Source organism: Neopsephotus bourkii, unplaced genomic scaffold, assembly GCF_033783945.1.
Source record: "Neopsephotus bourkii isolate Nb327-2 ecotype Australia unplaced genomic scaffold, CSIRO-AGI_Nbou_v1 NB_384, whole genome shotgun sequence".
NCBI classification, from domain to species: Eukaryota; Metazoa; Chordata; class Aves; order Psittaciformes; family Psittacidae; genus Neopsephotus; species Neopsephotus bourkii.
In genome coordinates this window covers 926,887-942,786 of record NW_026900889.1, presented here as the reverse complement: position 1 = coordinate 942,786, position 15,900 = coordinate 926,887, and the positions used below count along the sequence as shown (strand labels likewise).

Genomic DNA, 15,900 nt, shown 5'->3' with positions numbered 1-15,900 from the left:
TCCTGCTGTTCTTCCTATGCCTTTAACAGTACCTGGGCCCATACAGGTCTTAGCTGTAATCTCAGTGGTAGCTGGTGGGGCTGGTGGAGGCAGCCAGGCAGTGCTGCGCTCTGCCCTGTCCCAGGGACACAACAACCACCCGTGGGGGAGCCCCTTGTCCCTCATCCCAGTTTCCTCTGTCCTGGAACTCCTCTATTCTCAGCTTGTGGCAGAAAACAGGATTATCCCATCGTAAAGGCTTTGAGTTCCCAGGGCATGCTGCTTCCCCCACGAGCTGTAAGCACATTGTGAAACATAAACTGTGCTCTTGTAAAGCCTCTTGTTCCCTGCATGGAGAGATCGGACCGGAGATGTGACTCCCTGTTGGGTGCTGGTGTCTTGGGTGCTGCCGGGGGTAGGAGGCAGGCAGAGCTCTCTGTGGGCACTGCAGGCAGCTTGCACAGAGCTGGGTAAGCAGGCAGCTCCGGAGGTCCACTTGGTCTCTGCAGGGTACCCAAGCTGTTCACAGGAGGAGTTCAAACCACAGGGTGTGTAATGCCACCTTCCTGCCCACGCTGCAAGCCGGGTCCCTGGGGGTGCCAGGCTGATGATGCTGATAACAAGGACCAGATCCTCCAGCATCGCAGCAGTCTGGTTCCCGCATCCCGCAGGACAGCTGGGCTGGCAGCAGGAGATGCTGTGACATCCACAGGGTTTGCTTCAGTGGGATGGGGTCAGCTCTGGGGCATCCCACTGAGCTCAGCACCGCTCTGATGGGTGTCAGGGGGAGTGTGAGGCTGTGGGGCTGAGCTGCTGCTCTGGGATGCTCCTTGCTGGGAGGGCAGGCTCAGCAGAGCCAAATGGAGACAGCTACAACCTCTGTGATCCCGGCCAGGGGCTCCAGCCTCTCAAACCAGCCCCTCCTGCCCCTTTTCTACTCTGATAAGGGGTGATCTGAGCCAGTCCTCAGGGTGCTGGGTGACCTGTTACAAGGGCCTGTAGGGACAGGCCAAGGGGAATGGCTTGAACCTGCCCGAGGGGAGACTGAGCTGAGCTCTTAGGCAGAAGCACTTCCCTGTGAGGGTGCTGAGGCGCTGGCACAGGGTGCCCAGAGAAGCTGTGGCTGCCCCATCCCTGGCAGTGCTCAAGGCCAGGTTGGACACAGGGGCTTGGAGCAAGCTGCTCCAGTGGAAGGGGTCCCTGCCCGTGGCAGGGGTTGGAGCTGGAGGAGCCTTAAGGTCCCTTCCCACCCAGACCATTGTATGATTCTATGATCCAGGAGTGCAGAGAAGAGCCGGGATCATCTCTGGCCTAATGAACCATCAGAAATGTTTTCAAGAACATGAAGTTGCTGAAAATGTTAGTGAAAAAAAGTGTGACATTAACATTAAAAATGTGTTAATTTGGGGGTTGATTTGTCCCTAAAGGAGAGCTTCCATGAACCACACATCTTCCGTTCACAGAACCCTGCTTCCCAGGCACCTTCCCTCCGGGGGATGAGGCGGGACTGGTACCCAGCCTCCCATCGCTCCTGCTGGCACCGGAGCCGTGTTCCCATAGCTCCAAAGGGAAGGGAGAAACTCCCCCGGCCCCTTTCTGTGCAGCTGGATTTTCCTTTCCTTCAGCTGGCTTTGAAAGGCTGTTTTATTTCTGGCCCTCCATGGAGGTGTTGGTGCTAACATGTCATCTGTTGGCTCTTCCAGCAGGCAGGAAGCGCACTGTGCTCCCCAGCTCTGCCGCAGAGCTGATGGAGGAGTGGGAGCGCTTGGAGGAGGAGGATGGAGCGCACTGGTGGTGCAGCCTGTCCATCCCTCCTGCCCTCCGGGCTGGTGAGGGGCTCGGGATTCCCACTCCATAAATGGAAGGAGGTGGAAAAGTCTGCTCAGACCAGAGCACACGTGGGCACCCAGCCCATGGGAGCTGCGTGCTGTGGGGACACAGGCTGGGCACTGCTCTTTGTGCTGCCAGGGAGGGACATGGGCATGAAGCTTAATGATGGACCTTGTCCAGTGTGTGGATGGGGTTTCCTGGCCCAGGAGCTGCACTAAGGGGTGGATGAGCTGCTGCTCCATGGTCAGCCCCAGTATTCATCAGCATGTTCCAACACTTTGTGTGCTATCCCTGCTCCAGGCCTGTCCCTGTGTGGGCATGGAGCAGGCAGAGGCTCAGCCAAGCATGGGCAGGGTTGTCCATACTGGCAGGCAGAGCTTGGTTGCACCAGACTGAAACTGGGGTGCTGGGACCCCTGTTTTCCCAAATACATCTCTGCCGGTGCAAGCAGGAGGTGCAGGATGCTGCAGCGGGCTGAAGCTGTTGGGCTGTGTGCCCAAGGGACTGTCTGTGGTGCCTTTGGTCCCAGTAAAACACAGGGCAGGATCTTCTCTCTGTCCCACCAGGGATGGAAATCCTTGCCCAGAGCTTCAGTGAGCTGACCCATGGCAAAGAGCATCACATCCGCGGTGTTAAACGTGAGAGGCCCCTGCTGCTGGCCCTTGGAGTGAGCAGTGCTCGGCTGGGCAGGGAGAGATGCCTGCAGGCGGCAGCACAGGCACAGCCAAAGCTTTTCGTTCCTCATTTTACCATGGACTGAAGGAATCTGTCAGGATTTTGCCGTGTGCCTTTTGGCAGCGTGGTTTTCTATTTAAAACCTGCTCTTTCTGAAGCAAACCTTTTCCTCACGATGCGAAACGCAGCTTTTTGCTTAAACAAAGTGCGTTGTTTGACTTGGAATGACCTATTGGGTGAGCTAGCTGCCTGAAAAGCTTCATCTACTTGCATCCTCCTCTCTGAAGATGACCGTGGCTGGTGTTTCTCCCCCCTGATCTGTGTGCTCTGAGACCTACTCTGTGTGATGGCAGCAGGTAGGAGACGCTGTGGGTCCAGTGTGGTGAACATTCCCCATCTTCAGCTCCCAGGTGAAGCTCAGGAAAGGAGACGTGTTTAAACCTAACACAGACTCACACCGTGAATCCCAGTGCTGCAGGGCATGGGTTTGACCCCAAACCTGCCATAGTGTAGGGATGAAGATGCGGGTGTTGTGCAGGGATGGAGCGGCCCCAGGTCAGCCGTAGGCTGTGCTCATGCTCTGCTTGTGCACAGCTCTTGGCACAGCATGGGCCTGCCTACAGCACGGTCTGCCAGATACTGGGATTGTGAAATCATAACAATAACATGTGAAGGATCCAAATGTCAATGTTTTTAACCCATTCTTTGTTCTGGAGAGCCAGGATGAATCTCAGAGCTGGAGGGTAGGAGGCTGGCGAGAGCATCCAGATCTGTCCTTGGGGGGCCAGTGAGGCTGCGGGCAGAGGCAGGGGTTGAAATTCAGTAGCCAAACCCCCAGATCTCCCCAAATCTACAACATGTGCACAGGACAGCCCAGGCTTTGGCTAATAATAGGGCAAATAAACAGCACCTTCCTAACACCTGTCGCTTGGTGCTGTTGGCTCAGCGTGTCGCCCAGTGCTGTGCTGGGAACAGGGCGCACAGCTCCACCAGCCACGGGTGGTTTCCAAAATGCAGGAGGTTTCTGAGGTGTGTTAATAAGGGGACAAACCAGTCTGCATCTCGTCCAGGAACACTTGGATGCGTGCTCTTGGCAAGCGCTTCTGAAGCATCGACACGAGCTGCGTGGGGACCGTGTGATGAGCATCCTGTGCGCGAGCGAGGTCCTGAGATGGAGCTGGCTTTGGCTTGGAGCCTGATGAGCTGAGATCATAGGACAGAATCCCAGGTTGAAGGGACCTCAGGGATCAGCTGCTCCTACCTTGTGGTTGGATGTCCGGCGTTTCTGTGTGCTTAGGCTGGATGGTGCTGAAAGTGCTTATTTCAGTGCTGAACAGACCAGACCCAGGGAATCAGTGCAGGAGGCTGGAAAACCTTGAGTAGCTGGCTAGAAATGGCTGACTGTGTTGGCAGCTCTGCTGTCAAAGTGTGTTGGTTTAAATCAGGATAGAGCATCCCTGCAATTGGTGCTGTGATGAATTGGATCCCAAGTGTGTCCTTGAGGGAAGCAGCTTGAGCTGCTGTGGGTCACCCTCCTGGAGGCCATACAGGGAGAAGCCTTTGGCTTCCTTATGTTAACACCACAACATTCATAACATGATAATTGGAGTCTCTTCCACTTGTGCCAAGGTGGATGCAAGTTGTGTGGTGTTTGGGAGGCTGTCAGAGCCTCTGGAGCCAGTGGTGGCAGCCTGGGCATGGGGATGGGGACGGCTCTGTCGCTTCTCCTTGAGCAGCAAAATGAGCTCTCTGCTTCCCTCACCCACCATGTAAGCCATGGCAAACTCTTCCTCGTGGCTTTGTCATCCCAAGGAGGTAGCGTGGGCTGGTTATCTAGCTTGAATCATCGAATCACTGAGTCCCAGCCTGGTTTGGGTTGGAAGGGACCTTAAAGCTCATCCAGCTCCAATCCCTGCCACGGGCAGGGACCCCTTCCACTAGAGCAGGTTGCTCCAAGCCCCTGTGTCCAACCTGGCCTTGAGCACTGCCAGGGATGGGGCAGCCACAGCTTCTCACAACTTGAGCCTCCCACACCTTGAGCTGCTTGACAAAACAGAAGTCATCTTTTGGGCCTGGTAAATGTACCTAGCAGCGCTTCGGGATGGCTCAAACTGCCAAAGCAAGTTAATTCCCTTTGGATGCTGCTTAACAATACTGTCCTCTGTCACTGTGTTCATCGCTTGTCTCAGGGAAGTGATGACCTACAGGGACTAAAGGCAGAAAAAACATGACAGGTTTATGCTGCACATTCAGGGGTACATACGGGAGATGGAGACTGTTCAGCATCTTCAGGTGACTTTGAGCCATGTCCATGTGAAAGCGCAGTGTGTCCTGTCCTTGTGCAAGGGCTGCTGGAGCGTCGGGACAATGTTGGGTTCCCTCCTCTCTCTTGGGAGTCCAGGGTGGCTCCTCCAAAGCCAAGACCCACTGGGAGCTGTGGAATGAGGCTCCATCTCGTGGTTACAGCAGAGGCTGCCGGGACCGGAGCATCGCTATTTACCAAGCTGATGAAGTACAACATTGACCAAAACCGAAACCAGTTACTCTGTGATTAGATAAACGAGCTGGAAGTGTGTTAATTAATAATCACCAGCCCAGGAAGAGGCAGCCATGAGTCCTGAGCCTTTTCTATTGCAGAAACATGTGCAAATAGATGCTCCTGCAGAGCATTAATTCAGTGTTTTAACACATGAGGGTGTTAATCCCAGCGCCGGGTGCTCGCTGGAATGTGGCTGCTCCCGGCTGGAGCTGGTGTGTGCCACTGGAGGGAGGAAGATGAGAGCCACAGGACAACCCAAGAGCATCCTCTCTCCAAGTCCTGGCCAGGAGGTGTTAAAGGGGATGCCACAGGCATGGCACAGCGCTTTGCTGGCTGAGGCTGTGGTGAGGTGGTCGGGCAGGGATGGGGTGTTGAGCTCTGACCTCCCCTTGCAGTGAGCAGGGCTCTCAGAAGGGTATTGTCCGTGGTGGGCAGTGGGAAGCGGAGCTCTCTGCCCTCACTGTGTGGTGGTGGCCTTGCTTACTCAGAGATGAAGGTGAAGGATTTGGCAGCCGGTTTAAGCTGTCTTTGAGAGCGGGGTAGGAGTGGGTTTTGTTGTAGGCTTTCTTTTTTGAACATAAAAGTGAACCCCCATATGGCGCTGCATATTTAGCAAAGAACTTTCTGGTCTTTATTTATCCAGCATACTCATCTTGCCTTCCCATGGGAACCTGTGGCATTTGGCAGCTCTGGTGCTGCCAGTCCCGCTTCTCCAGGGTGCAGCTCCTGCTGGGGCTGGAGGAAGGGCCTTACCCTGCTCTCACAGGCACTGTGAGCTCCTGCCCATGGCCTGAAGAACCTGCTGGAAAGGGCTGTGTTCCTTCCTGCTTCCAGTGCTATTTCTCCCCGTGTTTTCCATTGGAGGTGTGGGTGTCTGAAATCAGTGTCTCTTCCTTCCCAAGCCTGTTCCTGCAGTTACGGCTGCCTGAGTAATTAAAAGATGTTGTCTGAATAATTTGTTTGGAAGCTATTGCACATATTGGACAGGAAATTATTCAGATATCGCTCAACCAGGTCTACCTGCCCTGCCCTACAAGGTGGAGCTGGTGCAGTCTCAATCCCTGGCAATGGATTGGTGTCCCCAACCCATTGCTGCACTCCCTGGATAAGGGAGAGGCTCTTCCTCACAGAGCACCCCCTGAGCATCCTTGCTAGTGTGCAGAGGATGTGCCAGCATGGCCCCAACCCCAAATCCCCCCTGGATCCAGGGAAGTCCAAGGCTTTTCAATGCCTCCTCCTGACTGTAATCAGAGCAGCTTCTCTTCAGCTTGGTACCCAAAGTGATTTAAGACCAGCTGCTGTAAATGGGATTGTAATATTCTTACTCATCACTATTAATAATGATGTTACTACTTCTTAATGATGCACAAAACTGTCAGAATGTGACTGATATGAAAGTAATTTCCATCAAATTTAACTGTCATAGAAATGCTGGGAGCGGTTGGAGAGGAGCGCGCTCCTCCCGAGGCAAGGTATTACTGCTGCACCTCTGGGGGCTTTTATTTCTCTTTCACTTAATTGTTGATTTCTACTTGAAAAGTCAGCGAGCTACATAAGGTCAGGCAGAAGCGATTGGGGTTTTTTAAATGAATAGATAAAATTATTCCCATTAATGAAATCCTTAGGCCTGCATGCTGAGATAATAACAGAGGTAATCAAATCTCATGCTTCAGGGCATAAACTGATTAACTGTGAGGGTCAGGAATTACTTTTTCTGTTCCTTAAAGAAGCAAACAATGGCCTGATAAATGTTGAAGCCTTATTCATTTGTCTCTGGAGGACGTTACACTGGTGAAACATGCAGCACTGATTCGGAGTGAGATGATTTTGCATCCTCTCTGTGAGGGGACATGGTCTTGTTTGATTCCCCACGGGTAAGTGGCTTCTGAGAATCAGAGTAGAATCATTGAATAGTTTAGGTTGGAAAAGACCTTCAAAGCTCATCTTATCCAACGCCCTGCAATGAGCAAGGACACCTTCAATGACATCAGTTTTCCCTGGCTGAGTGGTCCTACATGATGGCAGTGGGCTGCACGCATTCGGTGTGGAGATGGGATATTCCCCCAGTGCTCCAACATCTCCCTATGTTGCAGATGACCAGGATCATTGAAAATAGGGTTTTGTACTCATTTTCAAGCCAGGAAGGTTATAAAAGGAGTCAGGCAGTGCCTTGGAAGGACTTACCATGGGGTTTTTCACTAATACACTTCTGTGTTTTATCATTCAAAAGCATGGTTATAAAGACTGCCTTTTCCCTATCAAAAAGGCTCAGATATAAGCTTGTAACAATGATGAGAAAATATGTATTCTTCTCCTCTGTGATAAGGGGTGAGGGAAGGCATTTGGGCTCTATCAGTGCAGAGCCTTGGCAGGGCCCTTGGAAATTAAACCCATTACTTGGAGATCTCCCCCAGCAGATCGGAAGCCTGTCTGCTCATGTGGTACAAAGCTTGGAGCAGAAGGGTTTGACTGAGAGTCCACAATGAGCCGCAGAGTAACCACTGTGCATCCTCTGAAGTGCAGAGTGGGGATTGATGTCCAGGCTTTGGGGAAGACTCATTAAATGGCACATGCAAATGATTGTTAGGATATTGCAGAACTGAAGTCTCACTGTGTGTCATGGGGAATGGTTACAGACAGAGGAACGTGTGACAGTTGGGCTGGTGGTGCTGTGCAGGTTAGTACATGGATGAGGTTGGTGCAGAACAGGTAACATACATCAGGGGCTGCTGCTTCACCAGCCCTGGTGCTGCTGTGGGTTTCTACCCATGGAGAGATGGATGGCCCAGGGCAAAGCTGACCCGAACTCAGAGAGCAGCCTGTGCAATACAGAGCACATTGGCAATAAGCAATTGGCTTGAAAGCCACTCAGGTGGCTGATGTTTTATTGTCCTGCAGAGACAGGCTGACAATGCTGGGCTGGTTCAGCCTGAAGAAGAGAAGGCTCCTGAAGGGGAGACCTTAGAGCAGCTCCAGTGCCTAGAGGGGCTCCAGGAAACCTGGAGAGGGTCCTGGGACAAGGGCCTGTAGGGACAGGCCAAGGGGAATGGCTTGAACCTGCCAGAGGGGAGACTGAGCTGAGCTCTTAGGCAGAAGCTCTTCCCTGTGTGGGTGCTGAGGTGCTGGCACAGTTCATCCCTGCTGAGATGAGCTGGCTGCTGCCTAAACACCTTACAGGAGGAGACTGCCCCAGCGGCCAGAGCCTCCCCACATGTCCTCTGCTTCTCACACTTGAGCTCAGAAAGCTGTTCGTAAGTGCTGATGCTGCATCTGCATCCCTGACCCCATGGACCACTGGTGCTGATGCTCCATCTCCCAGCAGAGACCCGACCTGCCCCAGAGACCATGGATGCGCTGCAAGGTCGCTGTACATCACTGCTGTGGGGCTGTCAGGGATGAAGTCATTCCTTCCCCTTCTGCCGGAGGGGCAGGAGGTGGCTCTGGCTCTTCAGACCTGTCTGCGGAATATCCAGTGCTGTGGAATCGATAGAGCTGCCAGGCGCCTGCAATTGGGCAGCAGGCATTTCCCAGCAGGCTGGCCTCTCTGTGCTTCACGAGCTGCTGTCAAGGGTGTCCCGTTTGATTAATGAGCTGGTTTATACATGCAAACTGGAGCTTTGGCTATGAGTTTTCTTCCAGAGCCGGAAATTGGGCGATGCTTCAGGAGGGCAGCAGCAGATTGCAGATTTCGGAGCATTCATTTGCTTTTCAAACCTCTCTGGCTCCCAGCCTTGCCTTGGGAACGCCTCACTGGTGATTTGGGAACAGAGCAATTGTGTTTGCTCTTGCTGACTCTCTGAAAGGATCCCCTAACATCCTGCAGCACTGCACACGCAGCTGGATTAGGGGGTGAAGCTGTGTCCCCAGTGAACCTCGCAGCAGAGCTGGGGGTGATCCAATGGGAGTTTGGGCAGTGCCATATTCCCTGTTCCCAGCACAGCCCATGTGCCTGATCCCGAGGTGTGCACTGGCCTGGGGAGCTGACGCTGTGCTGAGGAGGAGCTGGGGGCTCTGTAAGCACAGGGCTTGGCAGGAGCAGTGCTGCCTGCACAGACCCAGGGGGTTTGGGTTGGCTGGAGAAGGCACCATAGGAGCACTGAGTCCTGGCTGCAGTGCAGGGGAGGGAGTTCCTGCTCTGGGCTTCCAATGAGCAGCTTTTCCCCTGTTACAGCCCTGCTCCATCACGTCCCATTGGACTTTCCATCTCTGGTGTCTTTATTGGGCTTGGAGGGAAGACCAGACCCTTCTCCCAGGAGACAAACTGACTTAATCATGGGAGAGATGCTTGGTCAGCCTGACTGTAGTCAGGTTCCCAAAGCTGCAACCCAATTGCAAGCAGTCGAGGTTGCCCACAGGTTTGCTCTCCCCTCTTCTGCTCCTTCTCACTTGGATGTCCCCTTGGGACCATGGCATCTGAGGCCAAGGGGATCCAGAGGGAGAGCTGTGTGCTCAGCCTCTGGCCTGGTGCATCCGGGTGCCAGCCTCACCCTGTTCTGTTCCTATTTCCACTCTCCATGGAAAGCATCATCCCGATGCTCCCAAAAGAAGGATGCAGATTAGTGTAATTCTGCTTACCAAGGTACAAGAGCAGCTTTAAACTGTTTAAACCCGAGAGCAAACAACAAATCATCCCATCAGAAAGGGAAAATGATCTCTTTAGCTGCTCCTTCAGCCTCCCTCATCCATTGGAGCTGTGCTTGCTTTGCGTTGGTAACTGCACGTCATTCCCCATGGAATGGCTGGGTCTGCACATGCTCAGCTTTGGTTCCGGTTTTAATCACTATTTTCACACTTGCTCTTGGCGCACAGGGAAGTTGTCAATTGTTGGGTATTTTTGTACTTTGGATACTGAATTTAATCCTTTCTCTCTTCCCCAGTACGAGATGCTAAAAACCTAGTTCCTATGGACCCTAATGGCTTGTCAGATCCCTACGTGAAGCTTAAACTAATCCCTGACCCCAAAAACGAAAGCAAACAGAAGACCAAAACTATCAAGTGCTCCCTGAACCCTGAGTGGAACGAGACATTTAAATTGTGAGTAGAAGAAAAACGTTCAAACTTTTCAACTCCTTCTTCTCCCCCCTAAGAACTAATGGGATTGGGTTTGCACTGATTGAATTATTCAGAGGGCATTAAGCCGATTCAATGGGAAATAATTCCTTTTGGTCCTGTAAGTGGGACTCAGAAACAGGCAAACCTCTGCCCTGCCCCCTGATCAAAGTGGGGGGTTTGAGGGCAGGAACTCGGCATCCTCCGTTTGAAATGGATGTGGTTGGGAAATTAAATATCCCAATAATTAAATAGATAATTAAATAGTTAAATAGAGCATTGAACAGACACTGAGGACCATCCTTTCCGTTTGCATCCATGCTCTTATGGAGTGTGGAGGGGCATGGTGGTATAGCAATGGCTTCTGCAGTTAAACCAGCCCTTTCTCTTTGCTCTCTTCCAGCCAACTGAAAGAGGCGGACAAAGACAGGCGGTTGTCTGTGGAGATTTGGGACTGGGATCTGACCAGCAGGAATGATTTCATGGGCTCCTTGTCCTTCGGGATTTCTGAGCTGCAGAAGTCGGGAGTCGATGGATGGTAAGAGTGGCGATTGCTTTAAAAACACAGTGGGCAAAAGCAGCTCTGATGGGTTTTGTACCTGATGGAAGATGTGGCAGCCCATTGTCCTTTACCAGCACCCTTCTGTTCAAGGACCAGCAGTCTCTGTGGCTCCTATGGAGGGATATGGGTGTCCTGCGGGTGCTGGGTGCCTGAGTGTCCCTGCATGGCCTCACTTTGTGTCACCCCCTGTGTCCTTCTGCCCCTCCAGCATTGCTGGAGGTGGGGTTTTCCCTCCCATGGGCAGGAGCAACCATGGGTGGCTCTGCCTGGTGTCCCCGCAGGCTCTCACTTCCCAAGCATTTGCCAAGCCAGCATTTTCAGGTTGAATTCCTTGGTGTCTGAACTGGGCAGGAGCACCCGGCTGTGAGCTGGTGAATGGAATGCACCATGGCTGTGATGTGTGGCAGGGACAGCCCTTCCACAGCACTCACACTAGCAGAACCTGTGCCAAGGGGCACTGTTCACCAGGAGGAGGAATGCTCCAGTGTGTAATTACCCTTGTTCCCTATGGAGGGTGAGCCTTGTGGGGCTGCGACACCGCACTGAATGGGTCTCTTCATTTCCATTTTATCTCCCCCAGCAGGACATATGCTGCTTATTTCCTTGGGTTTTTTCCCCAGGCACTGATGCTTGAGAGCTCTGTTCCCTTTCCATGTCAAATGTAATAATTGGAAATAGATATTACGTCTTCTGGAAACCAAAACCTGTGCTGTTCATTTGCATTCCACCAGTTGAGCAAACACCCCTCACTCTGTCTTGCCTTTTCCACCATGGAAGGGGTATGTATCTCATTTAAAGCAGGGAACGGAGAGGAGGAATAGTGGATGGGCTGGACACCTGCATAGCACCGGGTCCTCCCTGGATCCTGCTCCCTCCATGGTGATCCCAGGGAGCCCTGGCCCATCACAGGGCTGCGGCAGGGTCTGGCTGTGATGTTGTGGGGCTGTCTGCGAGCCTCCGTTGTCACAGAGCAGACCCTGATGGAGATGTGGCTTCTCCTCTGGAAAACAGGAGAAAACTGTCACTCCCCCCAGATTCCCAGTCTCCTGTAGGGGTGCGTGTGTCGGCTGGAGTCGGTGCGCTGCCACAGCCTGGTTGTTTTCCCAGCCTTTTAGAACTCCTGTAAGTGGAAATCTAAGTCACAGCGTTTGGCTGGAGTGAAGGAGCTCTGATGTGTATTTCATGCCTAAACAACTGCAGTTAATGGGGAAGACAAGCTTAAAGGAAGAGCCTGCCCCTCTGTTATCCCCTTTGTCTCTTCAGTGCAGTCTCTGGATAGCACCCAGCTGATTCCCATGTTCAGGATGGAGCCAGGGCTTTGCCCTGGGCTGTGTGAGACACCTCAGATCTGAGCAACACTTCCATGGTTTCTGATAGCTGCTGCTTGACCTTTCCCCTGCCTCCCATCCTGACCTTGGCGTCTCCCCGTGTCCCTCCAGGTTTAAGCTGCTGAGCCAGGAGGAGGGCGAGTATTTCAATGTCCCGGTGCCTCCGGAGGGAGAAGAAGGAAACGAGGAGCTGAGGCAGAAGTTTGAGGTGAATTGGTTTCTCCTGTGTATCTGGGGGTTTCTGTGCTGCCTCCTGCCATGCCCTTCGCAAGGGACTTTCCCTGCCACCTCGGAAAGGAACAGTCACTTCTGGGGGGTGAGGAGATGAGAGCGATGCAAACGATGCTTTAGCATTTACATCAGGTTGAAAATACAACAGCTTACTGGGCAGCGCAGCTCTGTGTAATGCCTCGTGCTCTGCCAGGGGTGTGCTTCGTCTCTGCCTCTGATACCTGTGAGCAGGAAGGGGTCTGACACCATTTCTAGATCATTTTTCCTCACAGCACAGCAAAGACTCCCCTTTCACGTGAGTTGTTTCAATGTCTTTCTGTTAGGGCTGCGCAATTCATCATTTGTGGTGGCCAAAAGAAGTACAGCTCAAACAGGTTGCACATTATCATCAGTTAACGTGTTTCCAACACTTAAATCCAGTTGAAGAGGGATGAGGATGGTGAATGGCCCAGAGTGACCTGATGTAACCGTGCTCCTGATGCCAGCACGTGGTACAGCAGTTGTACCCTCTGAGGTGCCATATAACAGCATTTGTTCATCTGTTTTTAATGTCATGCTGCTGATTATGAATTAATATCATCAACTGAGGTGAATTAAGATATTAATAGCATTGGATTTGGATCTGATCTCAGGAAGGAAACCTCTCTGAGCCTTTAGCCATCACGGCAGCCCCTGTGCCCAGCCGGGTGCCATGGGGCCAGGATGGGTTTTGAGGAGGGCAGTGGCTGGGTGAGGTGGCACATGGCACCAGTGATCCCTGTGGTGACCCAGACCCTGCACATCCCGGGCTTCACACCACAAAAGCACTGCAGGAAGCTGCCAGTTCTGCTCCATCTTTATCAGCAGCTTGCTGGGACAAGTTGATGGATGGGAGCCTCAGCCGCTGCTATAGCACAGACTCAGGTGTAGTAAATTCACACTGACAAATGGAGCCAGGCAGTGAAGGTCAGGTGTGCTTTTAACACAGTATGTAAGCAGTATTTGGTGCAATTCAAACCTTAAAGAGGTCTTGAGATGGTGTGAGCCTATTAAATACAGGTTAAAGGTCTTTCGTACTCACTTAGAGACATTAGGGACACTCGATAGCCAAAGCAGGACACTTCAGTTGCGGTGATGATCTTCCTGACTCTCACTGTGGGCTCTTTCCTGGAAAGCCCTTTCCCCTCCTGGCCAGGCTGCCTGCTGAGCCCGTTGTGTCAGGGATGCTGCTCCGTGTCTGTGTCCTCACCTTGTCTCCTGGGGACACCCTGTGTGAGTGACCACAGGTCGAGTGCGAGGCCAAGGGTGGTTGCAGCAGCCCCTCTTCAGACACAGGCTGGGGAGCAGCTGCAGGCAGCAGGAGGGACCCGAGGTCACTCTCACCCTTGGGTGGTGGGAATGATGTGCCTGAAGCTGGGATGAAGTGAATGGGAATCCTCTTCCATCTTTGTGTTGCTCTTTTCCCCTCTGCACAGGGCTGAAAGCCTTGCTCTGCTTTGGTCCATGCTCCATGGGGTCCCACGGCCAAGCCCAGTGCTGCTGGGCTGCGGATGTGTGGAGGAATATGGGCTCCTCTGGAACAGAGCTGTTCTTTTGGGTGTCATTTAACAGAAACATGATAGTGCCCTTGTATTTTATTGCAGCTTGCTCTCACAAAGGTTAATTTGGTGTCAGGGCTGATCTGATGAGATTGTTTTTCAGCTGTGATAGAGTATTCAGGAAGCTGTCATGGAATATAACTGCTGCTAAGCACCTTCCCTTTGAAGATGGCTTTGAAATACAACAGGGTGAGGGCTGCTGAAGGCAGTCACACAGCTAGGGGAGACACAGAGGCTGCTGCTGTCGGGTGTCCCAGAGTTGGATCCTCATTGCCTTTGGTTGATGCCAGAGCTGCTCTGTGTCACCTGAGCTGATCTGAAGTGGAATGCTCTGATTCAGCATCCCCTTCTTGTGGGGACGTTGCAGAAGCCTAAGGATTACAGTGAGGAAAACTGCTTGTACACTGGGAGAGGTGACAGTTTCCTTGTCAGTGCATGGCCCTTTCCCATTGGAAAGCCATCACATCCCATGGGCAGCTCTGCGCACACAGCAGCAGCTACCAGCGGCTGTTGGGAGGTTTCTGCCTCCCCCCTGGTGCAGAGCTGATGTTGGCCATTCCCAGGGACTATTCCTTTAGTTTTCAGTGCTGGAGGTTTTGGGATGCTTGTAGGTGCTGCAGGTGACCTTGAGCAGAGCATGGAGAACCCTGCAAGAACCAATTAGCAGCAGCAAAGGCTTGGAGATTACTTGTGAGGCTCCTATCTGGAGGAGCTGCGAGCAGCAGCCAAATTGAACTGCTGGAATCGGGTTAATGGAATTTCATGCTAGACTGAGCTCGGCACAAGCCTCATCCCATCGCCTATTTCTAAACATTGAAATTGGGAGATAGCTTTTACAAACGGTGGCTCAGCAAAGGAGAGCCCCCAGCCCAGTGAGGAGGCACCGGGCCACTGATGAGATTCAGTGTTTAAACCTGGGGGGGCTTTGTGAGGTTCCTTAATAGGCAGTTGTGATGCAGCGGATGCTGGGGGAGCAGGAGCTGTGCTTTCTATTCTGCTTCGTTCCAAATGCGTTTGTAGCTTCCCACGTTCAGCCTCAGCCGGCACAGGAGAGCAGTTCTCATCAGTATCAGAGAGTAACGGAGGTGGAGCTGCATAAAAAGTCCTGTGTTTTACCTTAATATAGTTATATTCATCTGCCCTTTTCTAGTGGGGTGAGAGACAGAAGCTGGTTTTGAGGGGGAAAGAAAAAAGCTTATTTAAGCCTCTGTTCTGCACTTTGGATCACCTAGAGCACATTATGGGGCAGCTCCAGGATGCACAGGCTGCAGTGGGGGTGATCAGGTAATGGGCAGATTTGGTTCCCAGATCGTTTTGCATAGATTTAACTGGGAACCACCCCAATAACCAGGGCAAAGTGTTGGGGTTGGGGACTCCTCCAATGCCCTTCTTGGCTCTGTCCCTGTTGCACTTAGAATGGTTTGGGTTAGAAGGCACCTCAAGCTCATCCAGTTTCACCCCTGTGCCATGGGCAGGGACACCTCCCAATAGACCAGGTCTCTTGTAGGAAAGGTTCCTGTAGCTCAGGGGTGCTGGAAAAGAGCTGATGAACATGGGATTTCAGGAGCACTCACTGGTTTATAATGACTTCTCTCCCCAGTTTTCAGTAATTCCTTCTTTCCCCATCCCATCTCCATCTTTGCAGAGAGCCAAGATTGGAACAGGGTCCAAGGCTGCAGATGAGAAGACAAGAAATGCCATCTCCAAATTCGACAACAACGGGAGCAGGGATCGCATGAAACTGTCGGATTTCAACTTCCTGATGGTGCTGGGCAAAGGGAGCTTTGGGAAGGTGGGACCCGACATTCACCTTTATGCTTTCCATATTGAACACGTGCTGCAGCCATGGGGATGCCCCAGTGTGATCTGTCCTTGCTCTGACTGGGAGGTCTGGTGTTAAGGTGATGGGAACCCAGTTTGTTGGCTCCCTTATGGGCTGTGTGCTGCCATGTCACAGTGATGGGGAGCTGAGATGCCTGAGGAGACCACCACAAAACTCAGGGGTTCTCTGTGGGAAGCAACGCCTGTGCTGTGCCTTTAAAGTCCTCTTTGATGCGGCCGTTTTTGCCTCCAATAATTGCAAATATACATGAACATTTTAATTAACTTTCCAGACGGGTTGTGAGTGGT

The 15,900-nt window shown here is 52.4% G+C and overlaps 1 protein-coding gene across 2 annotated transcripts in view; it reads left to right on the top strand.

Moving 5' to 3' along the window:
* The window catches only part of PRKCB (protein kinase C beta), a 103,475-nt gene that overhangs the window by 53,508 nt on the left and 34,067 nt on the right, over positions 1-15,900 (top strand). For both annotated transcript variants that reach the window (XM_061349145.1, XM_061349144.1), the window contains exons 6-9: positions 9,901-10,057; positions 10,476-10,610; positions 12,074-12,170; positions 15,416-15,562. In XM_061349145.1, the coding sequence (XP_061205129.1) occupies positions 9,901-10,057; positions 10,476-10,610; positions 12,074-12,170; positions 15,416-15,562 (536 nt within the window). The remainder of the gene's footprint in view (positions 1-9,900; positions 10,058-10,475; positions 10,611-12,073; positions 12,171-15,415; positions 15,563-15,900) is intronic.